This window comes from Camelus bactrianus, chromosome 2 (assembly GCF_048773025.1).
Source record: "Camelus bactrianus isolate YW-2024 breed Bactrian camel chromosome 2, ASM4877302v1, whole genome shotgun sequence".
NCBI lineage: Eukaryota > Metazoa > Chordata > Mammalia > Artiodactyla > Camelidae > Camelus > Camelus bactrianus.
The window spans coordinates 87,159,825-87,179,586 of record NC_133540.1 but is presented as its reverse complement, the minus strand read 5'-3'; the positions used below and the strand labels follow the sequence as shown (position 1 = coordinate 87,179,586).

The 19,762-nt window shown below is 41.3% G+C and overlaps 1 protein-coding gene across 1 annotated transcript in view; it reads left to right on the top strand.

Annotated features, from left to right (window-relative positions):
* Nucleotides 1-18,268, top strand: part of SCARB2 (scavenger receptor class B member 2) — a 67,344-nt gene extending 49,076 nt beyond the window's left edge. Inside the window, exons 6-12 of the mRNA XM_010969304.3 lie at nucleotides 1,945-2,064; nucleotides 5,430-5,599; nucleotides 8,181-8,299; nucleotides 9,717-9,790; nucleotides 11,224-11,275; nucleotides 13,972-14,130; nucleotides 15,543-18,268. Coding sequence (XP_010967606.1) covers nucleotides 1,945-2,064; nucleotides 5,430-5,599; nucleotides 8,181-8,299; nucleotides 9,717-9,790; nucleotides 11,224-11,275; nucleotides 13,972-14,130; nucleotides 15,543-15,581 — 733 coding nt within the window. The 3' untranslated portion in view covers nucleotides 15,582-18,268. The remainder of the gene's footprint in view (nucleotides 1-1,944; nucleotides 2,065-5,429; nucleotides 5,600-8,180; nucleotides 8,300-9,716; nucleotides 9,791-11,223; nucleotides 11,276-13,971; nucleotides 14,131-15,542) is intronic.
* The last annotated feature ends 1,494 nt before the right edge of the window (nucleotides 18,269-19,762 follow it).

Genomic DNA, 19,762 nt, shown 5'->3' with positions numbered 1-19,762 from the left:
CACACACACACATCCTCTGTGTTATTCTTGTCTGCCACTTGTTCCACCTTCTTAGGAAGCCAAATATAAGTACAAAGTTCATTATTTTTATAGTAAATATTTATTATTATTTTGCCTTCTCACATCTTCCCCTTGGGTTTAGTTTTCTTCTTGCTGAAGATCCTTAGTACGTTGATTCTCAAATAGAGGCAGTTTTGCCCCCCCCCACCCCCCTAGAGGACATTTGGTGATGTCTGGACACATCTTTGGTTGTCACAACTGGAGGGGGCTACTGGCATCTACTGGATGGAGACTTGGGATGCTGCTAACTGTCCTGTAGTGTACAGCCCCCCACAAAGAATTATCGGGCTCGAAGTGTTAACAGGTTGAGGAGCCTTGCATTACTAGTTCCTTCAGGAAGGATCTGTGGGTAGTGAACTGTCTTAGATTTTGCATATTTAAAAATATCTATTTCACTCTCAGTTTGTAACAATTTTAGTTAGGTACAGTCTAGAGTTTATCCCTATATTGAGTTTTTCTTTCAGAAATTATTTTTATTCCCAAGATTTCTTTTTCATTCTTTAGATCTCTCTACTCTTACTTCATTCTTTCTTTTTTATTTTTTTTGAGAATTTACCATTCTTTTCTAAGGATGGTGTTCTTTCATTTGTCTCTTTGAGGATACTAAACAACATATTTATTTAAAGTATTAGCCAGATTGTTCAGTTATTTTAATTTCTTTTAAAGTGAATTCATCTCCTCATTGTTGATTTTGTTGCCTGTCTCTTAGCACAAGTTTCTTTCATTTAAAAGACAAATGTTGATTAGCAGAATTATTGCAGTCGGGAAGTCTGTCTGTTATCTATCCATCCATCCATCCTCTCACCTTGCCCTGGGCAGCACTTTTGCAGTTGCCCCCATGTAGCCCACCCAGGAGCCCCCCAAACAGGACACATGGTGGGCCTCTACCTCATAATTACGCAGAGGTCATCACAGACCTAGCCAAAGAGTCAGCAGGCGGCTTGACTCGGATTCAGGTTGTGAGGCTGTGTGTGGGGCTTCCTGCCCGCCAGTGACTCGGCTTTGCTTTCTTTGCCTCTCTTAGTGAGCAGAGGATCCCTGGCCCCAGACCCTGATTTCAGGCCTGCAGCTCATTAACCTAGGAACTGGCCTTGCAGATCTGTCTCCTGGCTTCCAGACCTGCAGCCTGGTGGACCAGCAGCTTTAGCCCTACTCACCACGTGGCTTTTATCACCTTTCATTGTCTAGGGAGATTTTGTTTGAGTGTAGACCTTTTAAATGTTATCTCTCTTGTGTTTTATCAACCACTGCTGTATGTTTTCACTTGGAAGAGACCCTCAGTACATGAACTTAGAGTGCCACCTTGACCAGAAGTTGGAAGAATTACTATTTATTACCCATCCTTTCCTGTCTTTTGCATTTTGTACCATTATTCAAGGAATTAATTTTTAAAAACCCACTATCTCAACTGTGCTTTTAGTGTGTATAAAGTCGATTCAATATTAAGCTTTCTTGTGGCCCAAGAGAAGTCCTCTGCTAATTTTGTAATAGAGAGCTGTTTATGGGGGAGTTAATGCTGTCATGAGTATTATCTATCTGAACATATCTGTTTAGAGCTTGTCTGTCAACAAGGCTATTGTGAATGCCAAATTAGATCACTGCTTTAAGTAAATGGATATTCCTAAACCTCTGTGTAAGATACTCTTATTTTTGAGGAAGGAAAGAGATTTTTGGCTGTTGCCTCTGTCAGAATTGATTTGGGGTCAGGGGCCTGCTTTTCCCCTCTTGATCCCATCCCCAACCAATATCACCCCATGTGTCCGCATGTGAGTAAGATTCTGTGGATAGCCAGCGCCCAGTTAAGTCTTGAAAAGTCCCGACCATTATAAAAAGCCTGAAATCCAGTGTGATCATCTAGACCCTTTCTTGTGCTCCCAACAACAGGTCACTTGACTGGTGGACAGCTGACGAATGCAATATGATCAATGGAACTGATGGAGATTCTTTTCACCCATTAATCACCAAAGACGAAGTCCTTTATGTCTTCCCATCTGACTTTTGCAGGTAAGAACTTGAAAAATTAGTTCTTTGACTGCAGGACCACTAAAGCTGCGAGGAATGCGTGTAGCTGTACTTATTTGATAAGGATGTGTATGCATAATCGGTGATCAGTGATCTTGGCTCATTGAGAGACAGCACAGTGTAGTGTGGTGGTTCACTCCAGAGCCAGGCTGCGTTGGTTTGAATACCAGCTTCACCACTTACAGCTGTGTGACCTTGGGAGAGTTATTTAACCACTCTGTGCCTCACTTTCCTCATTTGTAAAATAAAGATAGAAATAGTTGCCTACCTTGGAAATTGTTTTAAAGATAAATGAGTTACTTTAGTAACATACTTAACCCAGAGCTTGTCACATGGTAAATATTAAATGCTGGCTCTTAGTTATTATAATATGCTCTGTCAAGCATGAAATTTGATCTGGTCTGCTTCCAGTCAACAGGTAATCACTACATAAGAGATAAAGAAATCACACCGTTGTCCACATTTCAGAGTTGATAAGTCTGCTGAGCTCTGACCTTCCCACTGATGATATATCTTGTGCCTGCCCTGCATCTCTCCCTCTCTCCTGCCTGCTCCTTCTCTGCAGACGAGTGTCATTCAGTCCCTTCTGTGGGAAGAAGGGTCCTGCCCTGCACCTTGATGCCCAACTCCCCGTCACCACTGCGCCTTCTCCCGCCCTTCAGCCTCAAACTGCTCCAATGAGGGGCTGACTCACGCAGCCTCCCTTTCCTCTCCTGCTCGCTCCTGCAAGGCTGTTTGTGAAACTTCTCCTCAGTCAGAAGTAACTTCATTGCCTTTGACGCTGTAGAGTCAGCATTCTCAAGAACGGCTGTTCTTCTGGACTTTCATATCTCACACAATTGCAACACCGCCCAGTCAGCCTTGCCAGAGTCATTGGCAACACCATAAACCTCGCTCCTCTCTTGCATTAAGTCAGCCACCAAGTGGTATCATCCTCCTCAGAAATAGCACTTTTTAAAAAAGATTAAATTACTGGGGATCCAACCCAGGACCTCATGCATGCTAAGCACACACTCTGCCACTGGGCTCTACCCTCCCCCCAGAAACAGCCCTTCTTTCACTGCCCTCTGCATCCCTGCTCTTTGTGCCGCGGTGCAGCTGCTCTGCTCAGTCAGTATTTGTGGCAGGACTGAAGGCAGAGGAAATTTGCTTGAGTGCAGTGAATGAGACAAGGACACCTAGGAGGGCAAGAGGGGACTTACTGAAAATTTGACACAGAGGAGACTCATTCTTACCCCGGTATCACCACTTCTGAAGAGCCGCTTGGCAATGCTTAGTAAAGCCAAAGGTGTGCAAACCCCATGATTCCACACTTCCCTCCTACCTAGGTTCCCTGGCCTGAAGAACTTTGTGTATATATGAAGGAGACTTATACAGAAATGGTCATTGCAACGTTGATTGTGGTTTGGAAAAACTGGAAGTGTCCTTGGAAACAATCAGTAAACAATCTACAATAGGAATGGAAAAGAGTTTTATTTAAGCCCAACTGAGGGTTATAGCCTGGGAGACACAGATTCAGTAAGCACTCGAATTGTGTTTTGCTGGACTGCAAGATGAGGTAAGCTTCTAAAAGCAAAAAACCTCAAAGTTACAGTTAGTTATATGAGTTTTTTTATCAAAAATTATAATTGGAGCCGGCGAGAAGTAAGGGTGCTTGTTAAGCCAGGATTGGTTGGCATCTGAAATTGTTGCATAGTTACAAGGGGCGACCTTGAGACCATGCGGCTGCAGCTGGCAGCTGCCAGCAGATACTGTTTTGAGAACAGCTGGTGGTGTCCTTGAGTCTGATACAGTTCGGGAAGTTTAAGTTCTCAGTGATACAGGGACATGTCTAAAACCACATCCACAGTGGCCACCTGGCTCCGTCCTAAATGGCTGAACCACAGTTGCTCCATTTTGATTGTTAAAGGCGTTCTTTTCTTTAATGGTTAAAGCAGATGTACGATACATGTTTGATAGGCCAAAAGACAGGCCATTCTAGTTAGCATAAAGTTTAACTTAAATCAATACATAAGCCGTAATGACTTCCCCATTTCGCAATATATGAAAATTTCTTACATCAGAAGCAATATAAGTACCTGAAAGAAGGAGAATATAAATGACGGTGTATGCATATGCTAAAATATCATATAGGAAATAAAATGTAAGAACCAGAGCCATGCACATTAATATAATAAATCTTAAAAATATAATGTTGAATGAAAGATTAAATTATAGAAAGAGAATGTTGTATACTGTTTATATAACATTTAAAAATAGCAAATAGTGCCACATGTTGTTTATGACCATGCACATAGGTAATGCTATAAAGGCCTGCGTGGAATTGATAAACCCAAATTCAGGACAGCAGTTACCTCTAGGGACCAGAGAAGGACTAGATTCAGGAGTGCTGCACAGAGAGCTTCAGTTGTATCCATAAATACATGTTTTATTTATCTGAGTGGTATTTGTTATAAAAGATATTACATTTTCTCTGTTTTCCTGTTTGCCTAAGAATTTTCATTGAAAAATGCTGTAGTGGTGGTATGTGCAGTGAAAGGCAACTCCCGTGTAAGTCACAACGCAGCAAGAGACAGGTCCCACCTCTGGTTCAGAGATGGAAAAGTGAGGCCCCCAAAGCAACTCCCCTCAGCCTTCAGATGCCTTCAGAGGCAGGGCTGGGGGGTCAGTTAAGACAGCGATGTGAACGTGCTTGGCGGTCACTCAGGTGCTGTGCAGGTGTAAGGGTGGTTAGTAGGATACTTGACACTGTCTGAAACTGTGACCACTGAAGGCAGAATGATGTTGGACTCCATTGAAATAAGTGACTTGGGCAGATATGGAAACTATTTTTATTTAGTGGAAATGGGTATCAAAGTATATCTTCTAGTCAAGCATCTGTCTACTGTGGCACTTTTCCAGGCCTTCAGAACCTGCCAGGCCACACCATTCTCTGCCTCTTCTGCTTCTGCTTTGCCTCACCCCTGGCTTCCCTTCCTTTGCCTCTGCTTTATCCACACTGGCATGTGTCCCTGCTGGTCTAGACCACTCATTTCTTTCTGCGTGAGTCTCCATTCAAACTGACATCTTGATTTTCGATCACACATTATGTTTTTTCTTGGCCTTGTTGGGGTGTCAGCATAGTTACTGCCTCTTAAACATCTTTCATTACAGTCCGTCTCTTACTTTATTGGACACTGAGGGGATTGAGCTTCTCTCAGGCTTTTTTTTTTTTGCCTCTTCATTTTCTATTCATCCTGTAAGCTCTTAGCCGTGTTATACCCAAGAACGGTTGGCTACCTTTACTGATTCCGGCAGATCACACCGACTAGTACCCACATTGGCTTTTTGTTCTTACTTCCTAACAGGTCAGTTCATATAATTTTCAGTGACTATGAGCGCGTACAGGGACTTCCTGCCTTGCGGTATAAGGTGCCTGCAGAAATATTAGCCAATACCTCAGACAATGCTGGCTTCTGTATCCCTAAAGGAAACTGCCTGGGCTCAGGAGTTTTGAATGTCAGCGTCTGCAAGAATGGTAAGAACTCGGAGAGGGCACATGGGCAGGAGTGGCTGGATGCGGGATTGGTGCTAGTCAACAAAGAATGTTGTCAGCCCAACAGAAACAGCCACTCTGACCTCTCAAGCATAATGTTTTGTAACATGGCTATAGCATGGTTTAAAAAAAAAAAGCATTGGCTTTTTTGTAATGACTTATTGCTAGAATGCCATGTGCTTTTTCTGGGCAGTGTTTTAGGAGTCTTCATAGTAATAATAGTTCACGTTTACTAGCACTTACTAGTGGCAGTCACTGTGTTCAGTGCTTTACATGTTTACATATAGGTAATACACGTAAAGCATTAACTGATTTCATGTCAAAACGGCTAAGAGAGAAAGCGGAGAACTCGGTAATAGGGAAGTACATATCTTGGTAATGATTCTCAGTGATTTCGAAGCAGAGTTAGTTTTAGACTCTGCCCACAAAGTTCCTGGTGCTTCTTAATGTTGGAGCTACTCGGATCCTTTCTGGGCATGAGGCAGAATGAGCAGGGTACAGCTGACGAAGGCGTTTTCTTTATCACGAGGGCTAGTTTTTGCAATCATCTGTCACACGATTATTGACACTAGCCTTGCCAGATAGACAGCCAATGGCCTCTTTTTATAATTGTGGAAACCAGTGCTCAGAGAAAGAACAGGATTTTTATAAAATCCTCATCTTCAAGCAAATTCCTGCTAGAACTTAGGGTCTTCTCATATTCGTACTGTGATTTTTCTTAGGCTACAATTCTTCTCAAGAGAAACTATGTAACCTCTTTCACCTGATTAAAGTTGTACTTTTTGCTTGAATAATGTACTAACTTTTGCCCCCTTCTCCATTTGGTTTGAAAATCTTTTGAGATAAGCCTCCCTGTCTTCCCAAGGGAGGTCCTGCATAAGAATTATCTGTAGAATCATTAATAACATCTGTCCCAAGGCCCACATACTAGGGCCTCAGAATCTGTATTTTTAATGAGCTTCAATTCATTCTCGTGAAGGTGGTGCCTATGCGATTGGGAACCACTGTGCTGGGGAGCACACACCCCTGCCCTGGAGATGAGCCCAGAGGAGGATAGGAACAGGTATCTGCTTCTCCCTCTCCTGCAGGCTCACTGGGCCTGAAACAGCGCCTGCCTGCTCAGCCCCGGTGCCTGTGGCTCAATGCACAAATATAGACGTATTTTTCTTATTGTTTTATTAACAGTCTGTTTTCTCAAGAAGTTGCTGGCAGAATCAACAGTAGGCATCCACTCTGCAATAGTCATATCTCTTGCTATAACCCTTTTCCTCTTGCCTCTTACATATTCCCAGATGTGGACTAAAAGGTTACCCTCCAGGATTGTCCCCAAGTGTTTTGCATTCCCAGGGGAACATTTTGGCTAGTGTGATGAGTGAGCAGTCTGGAGTCAGGTGGATCTGGATTTGAATATTATTCTATTTGTTAGCAAATTGGCCAAGTTGAAGAAGGAGGGTTCCAGACAGCAGTTTTCTCATCTGTAAAATGGGGATGCTTATAACTTCCTTGGAAGGTTGAGTGGAGGTTAGAGATAAAATGTATGAAAGATACTCAGGGCAGTGTCTGGCCCTTATTAAGTCCTCAACAGATCTTTAAAAATACATTTTAAAGGTCATTGTAGGTCACAAAGAAGGAAATTATGTCTTTGTGGAACTGTGTACCAATAGAGAGCAAAACTGTGTGTATGACAGATGTGGTGTTTGAGCCCTGGACTGGTGGATAGGTGAGCAGACTTAAATTATTTGCCAATAGGCTAATTCCTCCAAAAATGTATTTCCATGGCAGCAATTATTGGGTCTCGCTCTCCTTTTCAAGAGCAAAATCTAGAATGGGTTACCTTTAATAACTTGCTTCTCTATTTATTTCTCAAAATAAAATGAGATTAAAAAAACAAAACAAAACTAGTGTCTTCCTGTGGGCAGGCCCTGATCTAGTCAGAGGCTGGACAGATGGCAGGACCAGGCAGTCTTAAAAAATTCTGCATCAGCATATGCAGTAGAACAAAGCCTATCTTGGGTAAAACAAAAACAGAAAAACAGAAAAGAAAAGGGGGAAAGTCCATTCACTGGTGAGAATCATAATTGAAACAAGTGCTTTGAGATGAGCAGTCCCTCACTTGGTCAGAATTCTGCCTCCATTACCTGATAGCTGGATGTCCTGGGGAAATTTTTAACTTCTCTGAACCTCAAATGCAAAATGAAGCTAATAGTTTCAACTTTGGAGGGCTGCTGGTAATGTTAATTAAAATAATGTGTATAAAGCATTTACATTTTATAGGTTCAGAGTAAGTGTTGAAGAATAAAAAGTTCAGCTAGAATTTCAGTGTATGTTGTGGTATAAAATAATGCGAGGGTTAGGCTTAGAAGAGATGTCAGAAAATGAAGTATAAATCCCAAGCTAAGAGATGTAGAATAGAGTTTTCGCCTGCCCCTCTCCCTGACCCAAGTTTTCTTATGTGCGGCCTCCCCACCCTCCACTGAGGGACCAGGTTTGTGCTCAGGAATTTTGTATTCATCTTAGACTTTTAAGAACCATGTCATTCATTTTTGTTTTCCTTAAAATGCAGGTGCACCTATTATCATGTCTTTCCCACACTTCTACCAAGCAGATGAGAAGTTTGTTTCTGCCATAGAAGGCATGCATCCAAATAAGGACTATCATGAGACATTTGTGGACATTAATCCTGTGAGTATGCACATCTTCCAGGTTCAGAAACATCCCTTTTATTCTGTCTATACAGTGTTCACCAGTTTGGTCCTCAGCCCTCTCAAGAAATACATTATCTTCCTTTCATATACATATTCAAGTGGAGGAAACTCAGCTCAGCGCAGTGAGATGCATAGTTTCATAGCCCCATAATTCGAAGGCTGAGTTCCGTGGAACTCAGATGCAGAAATATCAGCAAACCTACTTTAACAGAAAAGCAACAGGGAAAGCCCATCATAGGAAACAACTGGGATCGGATCGGGGTAACCTGGTCAGTCTTCTGTTGCCAGGAGATTGGACCTGAACATGTACACATCCCTCCCACAGGGCCTCAGGTCGGCAGGGGGAAGACATGCCTCTGTTACTCGCTGCCTGGAATGTGCTGGTTGAAATTTAAATATATATCTTTGCTTCAGTCACTTTTGGCAAAACTCTTTATACAAGTGCCTTTGAGAGTTATTATATGACATTATTAATTTAAAAGGCATCAAATAGACATAGACTCTAATCTCATATTCCCAGAGGAGAAGAACTAAAAACCATGTCAAAAGGATGTGAATATCATTTCACAGTGTGAGAGCCTCTCACTGTAGGGACCGAATTAAAGGTGAGATATCATCATTCTTGGGATTTTGAATACATGCCTGGAACAATCAAAGAAAAGCAGACACATTTTTTGAGCACAGCCATTTATGGGCACTTCCCTCTTAACCAACTCATTGCATTTGTATCTGAGAAATCAGTGCTCTTATCCTTTTGTGAATTGGGTCAGGTGTGGCTTTCTCCCTTTTCTCTCTTAGCCATCAGTCAGTTCCTTTTCAGCAGCTCAGCTCTTCTCAGGTGCCTGTCCCCAGGGCAAGGCACAGCCCCACAGTGTTGGTGCAAAGATGGGGCTGCCGTCGGGGAGATGCTGCACCTGTCCTCTGGGCTCTGCTGGGTGGGCCTGGCCATGTGTGGGCACCATTCACTGGCCGTGCCCACATCCATCCACCTGGATTCCCAGACCCGACAGGAGGGGATATATTGGATCCCCCTCCTGCTAGGGTCCCCTAGGGCTTTGCTGTTCAAAGTGACAGCATTCTGGGAGCTTGTTAGAAATGCCCAGTCTCAGCCCCTGCTCCAGACCTACTGAATCAGAATCTGCATTTTAACAAGGTCTCCAAGAACTCACATGTGTAATAAACTGTGAGGAACATTGGTCTACCAGACACGTAACACAATCCACAGTTCTCAGTCTGTCCCAGGGAACAGTTGTCCCTTGTTCCGCTCTGCCTAGTAAGCGTGGCAGCAGCCACCCTGTTTATCAGAACCACACAGAAACCATGCTCTTGAAAAAAACCTCTGTGTGATTTTCATAAGTCCTAATGTTTTTATTTTCTGCTTCTCTGATTTGCAGTTGACTGGAATTATCCTAAGAGCAGCCAAGAGGTTCCAAATCAACGTTTATGTCAAGAAGTTAGATGACTTTATGTAAGTTTTGCTTCTTTCTAGAGGCAAAGAGTTGTTTTGCTACATTGATTTCTTGGTAGGGTTGATGTCGGGAGGAGTATAGCCCGCTTCTAACTCTGCTCACCTCTAAGCTTCAGGGATGAGGTATGATCCACATTTTCATGGACTGCCTTGGTGTTGGAATGTACTTATTTTATATAATCAAACACATATGGAACACTTCCCATGAGTCAGGCCTTGTTCTGAGTACTTTATGTATATTAACTCATTTATTCCTCACAATAACCCTGTATTATCCCCATTTTGCAGATGAGGAAACAGAGGCAAATCGAGGTTTAATAACCTGCTAGAACTTACACAGCTAGTAAGGCTGCAGAGTCTGCTCTGACCTGTCCTGCTAAGCATTTCCTCCTGCACCATGACTCTGGCTGCCTCCCCTCCTTTCTTTCCACTGCTCTCACCCAGCCAGTCACAGGCTCTCCCATGGAGGGTTAAATACTCTCTTGGGTCCAGTCTCCCCACACTCCATCTAAAAACCACTACTTAATTAGGACTCCTAAGTATGATCTGCTCAGACTTTTCAGTGGAAATTGAGAAAATGCTTATGATTTAATGTTGAATGAAAAAACTGGATGCAAAACTATGATACATATCCAAAATATCATCTATCTATCTATCTATCTATCTATCTATCTATCTATCTATCTAACCTTTCTGTCTGCGTATCTATCAACCAAACTTGGTTGGTTTCCCCCATGGAATTTGCCAGATTTAAGCCCACATTATGGATCTTTGTAGAAAGCAAATGTGGTTTGTAAGAATGCATTTTGCCACTTGTGTGTGTATTTCTGAGGGAAGATAATTTACAATCTAGAGCTGTTGAATCAAAATGGAATTAGAATTCTGGCTCCACCACTTATGCGTGGTGGTCCTGGGCAGATTACTCCGAGCCATCATTTCCTTGTCTTAAACCTGGGACAGCCATACCTACTGCATGGGACTACTAAATGAGGTAATGTTCCCAAGATACCCGGTGCACAGCTGGTGCATAGTAAATGCTCAGTAAGTGATTGCTCCAGGAGCTTATGAAGATAGTACTTAGCAACCTGGTTATAAAACATTCCGAGAAATGACAGCGTTGTTCTGCTGCAGCCTCCCCTCATAACTCTTGGCAGTACAGTAATCATTTTGATGAATTTGCTTTTCTGGCATCCTGTGTTTTGGTAAAAACACTTCACATAAATATGCACCACTTCAAATTGCTAGACTGACAGTTTGTAATAGAACTTCTGGTTGATATATGTTTGCAAAGATGATTAAGAAGACTGCATAAATTCCAGGTAATTTAATGAACTACGTGTGCTGGAACTTTCGTATACAAACTTGTCTCACCAGACCAGTGTACTATCATAATGAGGATGTCTATAAAATAATCTCATTTTTTGTCTTTGTAGTGAAACAGGAAACATTAGAACCCTGGTTTTCCCAGTGATGTATATCAATGAGGTGAGTCCTGGGAGGGAAATGGGTGTGTTTTACCTGTGGAAGCTTGGGAAACTTCCCATAGGGTGTCTGCATGTGACTGTGTAATTTAAGATGTGAGAAAGGGACAAACATGATTTTTTAAAATCTGTTTGTCTTCAGGAAATTTCTGTTTATATGTTTACATGAAGCTGCCTGTGTCTGAGGTTTGAAAATGACAGAAAGAAACTCCTTTCTGGGAAGCAAGTTATATAAGAAACAAAATGCAAAGGTAAATGAAGCAAGGTCAGACACTGTTGAAAAAGAACCAAGAGCCAGCACTCAGATAGATGTCCAGTTAAACTTTTCTTAGCCTCTCCTCCATCGTCAAGAATTTGCCAGTTTGTTTAAAAAGGGAAAAAAAGGTTATCAGTTTACCAATCATTAGTTAAGGAGAAAAAGAAAGTAAAAATTTTCATTACATGAAAATTTCATGTAAGGTGGTTGAAGAAACAGTTAAATAAAGTGTAACACATGCCCATTAATTGCAGTGATATGTGGTTGCTTTGTCTTTCATCACAGCCTAGAGTTTTTTCTACTTTCTGGTAAGCATGCATACATCATAAATTACAGAAACAGATCCTAAGTCCAAACAAAAGGAGTTTCTCTGAAGAAATATTTCTTACTTAGTGTACCTACAGAAATGCTATCCCTAATTCTTAGGCATAAATTGAAGTTTTATAAATAAAACATATTCTGAAAGTTCAGAAAACACTATTTGATACCTGTGATAAATTCTTTTCTGAATCACGTATTATAGTTACTGTAGTTATATCTCCTCAATTTCCCTTTTCTTTTTTACCCAGTTTTGAAGGGAAAACTACAGGATTTTTCACCCTCAATAAGTTCTTGGTCAGCTGGCTTCTGTTGTTAACAGCAGCATTTTAAAAAGTTTTTATTGGTGGGGAGGGTAATAGCTCAGTGGTAGAGTGCATGCTTAGCAATCCCCAGTGCCTCCATTAAAAAAAAAAGTTTTTATTATTTTTCTCTCTTCCCTAAAAATACTTGTTCTTTGCAGAAAATTTGGGAAGAAAGATTAGCAAGAAAAGGGAAAATTTGAATGACTTCACAAACCTGAGCCAGAGTAGCATGTTATTTTTAACTTGCTTTATTTTCCTCAACAGTGTGTTGTAAAATTTTTTCCAATAACAGCTTTGTAAAAAAAAAAAAAGTTGATGCTTTGCATTTTGTAAAAGTGACATGTTTTTCATAGAACTCTTGGGAAATTAAAAATAGTATTTAAGAAGTAAATCGCTTGGTGAGCAAGCCCATCCCTCAGAGAAAATGCAGTTGATACCTGCTCATGTCACCTCGGTATTTTTCTGGTTTTGATATTACATAGTTGAGACCACATTGTAGGTACAATTCTATGTCTTTCTTTTTCTCATTTAGCATTGCATTGGTAGCCACATTGATAAACTATTGAAGGGTTTGGGGTTACAGTTCTAAGACAAGGCTTTTATTGTTTCAAAGGACAAATTCAGGCAATATTTACCACTTTATAGGACCTATTTGCAATGGCTCCTTGGTCATCACTGTTATTTGTGGGGCAGGCCATGGAAGTAGGGCTTTTCGAAAATGTGGACAGGCCCTGTTCTGCCAGCTTATGGCCATAGCTGTGGCTTATCTGAAGTCCCCTCTACCTGAACTTTTGCCTTGAGTTTTTGTTAAAGACTAGACTGAGTCCAGGGAATGAGGGAGTGAAACCTCATGCTTTTGCTCCCTCCCAGAAAGAACTTGATTTTTCTCTTCTCTAGAAAAATAAAACATTAGACTTGGAAGTGAGCTGGGAGACTGCTATCTCACCCCCTTTTTCCAGAGGTGGAAACTCTGACCCTGATGGGCCTTTCCCTGCATATTGAACTAAAGTTAAGCCCAAAGTCCCAATTGTTGCTAATAATTTTTATGGAATTAAGCTCTTCAGATACCTCACCCATGACAGTTTAAGATGTTAATGCCTTTGCCATTCATACAGAAAGTGTTATTGTAGAATATTTCCTTAGTTATCAGCACCCTCTGTAACTCTGGTTAACCTCAAGTCTTCCCTAACACTTTCTGTCGAAAATTCTGGTCCTGATTAGTATAGATCTGGCCAAGAGAGAAATGATGCTTTCCATATGCCATTGTTGGAAAATTTCATTCATTCATTCATCTAATCAACTGACATTAACTGAGCACCTCCTATGTTGGGTGGTGTTATACCCGGTATTGAGTTGACTGAAATAAAAGTCTTGCCTTCAGGAACCTCACAGTCAGGAAGAGACAAACAGGTAAAGAGACACAACGCAGAATGTGAAGACAGTGATGGAGGATTTTAGAATGTGAGATGGACAAACTTCTGAAAGGAAGTTGTACTGAGCTGGATTTTGAAGGATGAGTTAGAGTTGTCTGATAGTAAACAAAAGCTGATATTCTCTCAATATTTCTGAATTCTTTTCCCCTCCTTTTTCCCACCAATTCTGGGAGTAAAACATATCTTCAGGAGAAAAGGGAAGATGTTAATGAATAAATGCCCCCTCTAGTTACTCTAATTTATAAATGGATTTTCAGTATCTCTGGTTTGCTAAACAGGAGGACAGACCCAAATTGTATTTAATGATTTGGAAGAAAGATACCACAAAAAAGTTATACTGTGAATATTCGGTAATCAAGGGAATACTGTTTTCTTGTTCCCCTCCCAGAGTGTTCTCATTGACCAAGAGACTGCAAGTCGACTGAAGTCTGTGATTAACACGACTTCCATCATCATCAACATCCCCTACATTGTCATGGCGCTGGGTGTGTTCTTTGGTCTGGTCTTCACCTGGCTTGCGTGCAGAGGACAGGGATCCATGGATGAGGTCAGCAGTGGCTGGAAGAACATCTCCCTTACGGGATAACCTTCCCTGAGGACTTCAGCTGTGCTTCACTGATGGGTTGTCAGCAGGCTCACTAGGGTGGATTCTGTGGTTTTTATACTGGGTGTGGTAATTTCATGGTTATATTACTGCTGGGCCGAACGAGAGGCAAGGGAAGTATGTCAAAGAAGGAGGGGTGATAGAAGGGTACTGTCCAGGATTTCGGGTGCTCTTGGTGGGAATGGAATTGCTGGGAGTAAGCATTATGTCTTTGAAAATAATCTGAAAGAAGAGGGAGATTGTATACCAGCTAAGCACCTGGCCTTTGGTGTTGGACTGCCCAGGTTCAAATGCAAGTTCTGCCACGTAATAGCCATGTGACCGGTTATGATAGAGCTTCCCTTAGGAGTTTTTAGTGAGGATTTGATGATATAGTAAATACAAAGCACGTGGCCAAGTGCTGGCATTTAGTAAGAGCTCAAGAAATATTAGTTATCTGATGAAACAGCTCCCTAATTATAGAGCAGTCAGAGATCTGCTTGGAAAGAATCCCTGGTGTATCAGAAGGTACTTACTACTGAGTCATCATTGCATAATAAATGACGGGTGCAGGGGAGTAGTTACCTTCGTGGAGGGATGGTAACTTCCTCCTTCCACCAAATGGATGGGATAAACAGGTTGGCCTCCCTGAGTGACCAGCAGGCCAACCCAGGGGTCTCAACATCTTCAATGAGACTTTCTTAAATTCTCAAAAAGATTCTTTTTGCAACAAAGGCTTTTTCCCTTCCTCACGGCCACAATTAAGTGTCTGAGGTAAAGGTGAAGCCGGAAATAACACAGGCTGAAACCATCTAACTCATACTAGCTCAGATTTCCCTGTTTCTGCGTTCTTCTGTGGTTCCTCTCAACCCATGCCCATTACATTGGTGTGAATTAGGTGGGAGGCAACTATTTTGCCACTCTGTCTGTGGCTGTTACAGTCACTGCAAGGTGGACGTACTGTCGCTGAGATTTGCATCAGCACAGGTGAGAGCCCGTATCAACATGATGACTGCTCCTGCGGTAACTGTCTTCACGTGTTCAACAAGCGCGTGGTGACTGACCACCCACCACTTCTGAGACATTGTTCTTTGATGGATTTCCAACTAGGAAGGAGGCCAATTCAATAGAGTGCAATGAGGGTTATGGTCCAGGTCAACACAGGGAAGGGTACTGCCCTGGTGGGGGAGGGGGTGTCAGAGGATTAGGGTTGAATGATAAAGAAAGAGCCAGAGGAAGCAGGTCAGGAGAAGGTGAGTGGATGATGTTCTTCCTCCTTCCACCTTCCTCCACCCCTTCCCAAAACTCTGCACATCCAGGGGGAAGTTGGTGATGTGACCATTCAGCCTCACTGTCCTCTTTCTTCTGAGTCTCAGGGAACTGCAGACGAAAGAGCGCCCCTCATACGAACCTAACGGTCGGCTGCACTTGGTGAAGGAAGCAAGGGAGCTGTCGTGACCTGGACCACAGCGTGGGCCAACTGTCTGCGTCCTCACCGGCATGTCACCTGGTGTGAGAGGAGAGAGGAGACCCTGTGCTGGCGTGTGATGAGGGCCGTCGGGCAGAGGGCCAAGAGCAGGCTGACATGGTTGGCCGTTAGGCTTTACAAGATCCTGTGGTCCCTGACAAACTATTTTGTTCTTCACGTGTCTAGCAAGTATTTAATAAATTCTTGTATAGTAATTTTTCCATTGTTGGGTGCTGGTAGCTCCAGAATTTTGTGACCACTGTCGTGGTTATAATGTCTCCACATCCCTTGTTAATGCTACCTGATCTAACCTTATTCAGTATGTTTCACTCACCAGACTTTGTGCTCAAAATGCATAAGTACTATTTCAAGTTGTTTTCCTCCATGCACTGCATCCTCAAGAGACAAAAAGAGTTCGGAATGCAGGGTAAAATACTAAAACTCATTCAGTACCATTCAAATGCACCTAATTTCCTCTTTTGAAAAGGGACATTAGTGTTTCTTACTAATCTTTAGTTCATAATTCCTCCAGGAAATAATTTAGTCTTCTGATGACTTTCATATAGGTTAGGAATTAAGCAGGGAAGGGGTTGGGTGGGGTGAGATGTGCAGTGGGGTGGTACCTGTGAGTTGATAGTGATAAACACCTGAGGATATTTTTACTATTCTTTTGTGAATTGAGAGAATGCATAAATAATGTTGGTGAGGACAAGTACAGATATTTCATATATAGAATAGAATGCTAATTATGACATTTGTGAATAGTTTGTTATTTTTTCAGTCAAACTGATCTTGACGTGGAAAGGCATTTCTGGGAGAATGTAATCAGTGACTGGTATTTTTTCTTCCCTCAATCACCCTTACCAAATATGACTGTATTAATTAGAATACTCTTGAGTGATTATTTGTAAAGTTACTTATGAACATAGGAAATTCATCTATCCACAGCGTAAGTTACAATTAAATTTCAGGAAGTCTGACTACACTAAAGAGACATTTCTTCCAGGACACTCTTCTTGGTAACTTTGGAGTTGTTTTTATAAGTTGTTATTCTTTCCTCAGATTCAGTTTGTTCTGATATTTTGTGGCTCACTGAATAGAAAAAAAAATGTGCCCTGTACTTCCTGTGACAGTCATTCTGCTGACAGAGTGACAGTGTTGTTTTAAAATACTGCACAGGAAGTGCTTTTAAGAAAAGTTCCGTGGGACCAGAAGCAGAGCCACCTCTCTTTAGACCTCTTAGCTTTCAGTGTAACCCAAATCAGAGGATTGGGAACCATGATGTCACAGAATTCAAGCATATTTAAGGGCATTGTATTTGATTCTTAATGTTCATTATTCATTTTTGATTGAGAAGCCTGTACAGTTATCTGGCAAAGAGCACAGAGAATTTCTTAACCACTGAATCATTCTACAGGATTTTTTGTTTAAAAATTGGATTTCAGTACAAGCAAATGAATGAAAAAGGCCACAGATTTTACAAACATAGCTTCTGATCCCTCTGGGGAGGTAATAAATCACTTTAGTTTCCTTGCCTCAATTTTCCCACTCTCTACACTAAGGCAATATGTAATATGTTTCCCTTTTTGAAGGGACAATTCAGTAAAGTCTCAATTTCTCTATAAATTAAGATAAAACCTATAGATATCCGAAATCACCAAAGAGTGAAAAACTAAATTGAAAATATTTTATCTTCAATAATGCCAAATATCTGTATTTTTAAAATTTATCAATATTTAATGAGATAATTGGCATATCTTATTCTTGTTTATATCCACTTATTAACACTAATGAAACTAGTAAGTCAGTGCATTCTCATTGGTTCATTCCATTACCAGGATATAATCATCTGTGAGGTGGTCATTTTTAAATACTATGAATGATAATGTAGCAGTTAGTGATGTACACCTTTAGAATGAATCTGCATGGCCAGGGAGACTGAAAACATTGTTTCCATGTGATTCTTAATAGTTACTTGGCTTAAAATATCACTTTTGATATTTTCCTTCTGAAAAGTCTGTGGCAAAAGCATACACTGCAGTCAAGATTATAGGTTGCTTAAGAAGAATGAATGTACCTATTTGGTTTTAGTTTAAAAATAACAAACTGTTCCTCATGCTAGTTTTCTTAGAGCTGTTATCCTGGAAAGGCCCCCAAAGTTTTTGAGATTGTCACAGTCATTGAATACAGCGTCCTCTACTGTGATACTCAATTTAGGGAGAAACCAAACTGAGAGAGGTCGCCTCGCTTCTCTCAAGGAAACTAGGGAGCTGACACAGGACAGGAAATGGGCTTTTCCCACTAGACTTTACTTCCTCATGTTCTAGAAAGATCACTCATGGTCAGGGGGAGCAAGTGCTATATGACTAACTTTTATTGGGGTTTTTACTTACAGGAGGCTAACTTTTTAATTTCAATTGCTTAAGATAAAAGTTCTGCAAAAGGTGACCTTCATCCTCAGCCTTCTGGGCATTGTCACTGGGATTAATTGCTTGTGGCTGTTAAAGAGAATACTCACCAGAATATTCTTCATGTAGTTTATATGGCTGGTCCTTTCATGTGATTCTTGATATGTTTATTTCTATCCTTAATGCAATGAAATACTTCACTAATAAAAAAGCGGTTTCTATGAAATTGTACTGGAAATTGTATGTTATGTCATCAGATGTTCAGTTGTCTATGGAGTTCCATTTGAAAGGTGCTCTCTGCCCTCCTGATGGATGTAGTCCTGAGTTACACCTCTTGGGCCACCTCTGATTTCAGCTCAGCTGTGGTGGACAGTTATTGGTAGCCTGACAAGCCCCAGACTTTTCTTTTCTGCCTCCGGGTTTTCTCCAGGGCCCTGGAAGCCCCTCAGGAGCACTGAGGGGTTAATACTCCCAGGAACTGATGCTCAACCAAAGCGGGCAGAAGTTGGCCAGTAAGTGTTCCAGTCTTCAGAGGGACAGTTCTCAGGCTCATTCTACTTGGTGCCTCAGGTGCAGTTGCCCACAGTGGGAACTGCTTCCTGTTATCGTTTCTTCATTCTCTGTCTCAGTCTCCCCACGCCCTCACTGCTGCTTCCTCCCAAATAATCTACCTGCACTAACATCCTTATTCAGGTCTGCTTCCAGGTAAACACAAGCTAAAAGGCAGACAAGTCCACCCAGAGGGCTCGGCAGGATCAGAGAACTGTTGGAGAAGTTCTGGACCTATGTTTCTGCGGACGTTTGGACTGAAGTCATTAGTCCAACAATTTAGATTACCTTTAAAACATTTCCCATCCCAATAATATTGCATTTTACTTCTAAAATCAGCAAATCCAGATCAATCATCGAAGATTTAGCTCAGTGTTACAAATGTCCTTATGTGTTAAGGGCACTTGACCCTTTGGGCTTCCTAGGAATGCCAAATCTGATTTTAGCTGGCTTATGGCACAGGGGAAGCTCCTAATGCCTATTTCTGCTTACTCAAAGGTGTATAGAGACACCTTTTGTAACATATCAAACCCAATCATTTCAAATCAAGGAGTAAGAAAGTTCCAGAAAATATATTTCAAAGAGTACTAATAAGGGGTGACATGTTCCACCACGTATTAAAACATATACCCATGAACAGTAATTAAGAAAGTGTACATATGGTAAGTGATATAGAATACAAAGTCCAGGAACATGGATACACATTTAAGACAAGATAAAGGTCCCATTTCCAATAATAACTAGTCTTTTATTTATTCAGCTAATATATTTAAAAAATATTTTAACCTTTTTTGAGGTGTAATTTACATAACAAAAAACTCATCCATTTAAAATGTACAATGATTGTTAGTGAATTTACTGACTTGTGCAGTGTTAGAACATTATCACCTTAGTAAAATCCCTCATGTAAGTTTACAGTTAATCCCCATAACCACCCCAGCGCTAGGCAACCACTAACCTACTTTCTGTCTCTACAGATTTGCTGATCCCCGGTCTAGGCAAGAGGTTATGGTAATTTGAATCAGGGAGATGGCAGTGGAAATGAAGTATTTTAGAAATACTTAAAAGATAAAAATCCATAGGACTTGAGAGACAACTCTGGGAAAGGAAAGGGAGAGGGACATGTCAAGTAGCTCATTCGTTCCACAGTCCTGAACAAAGCCCACCATGA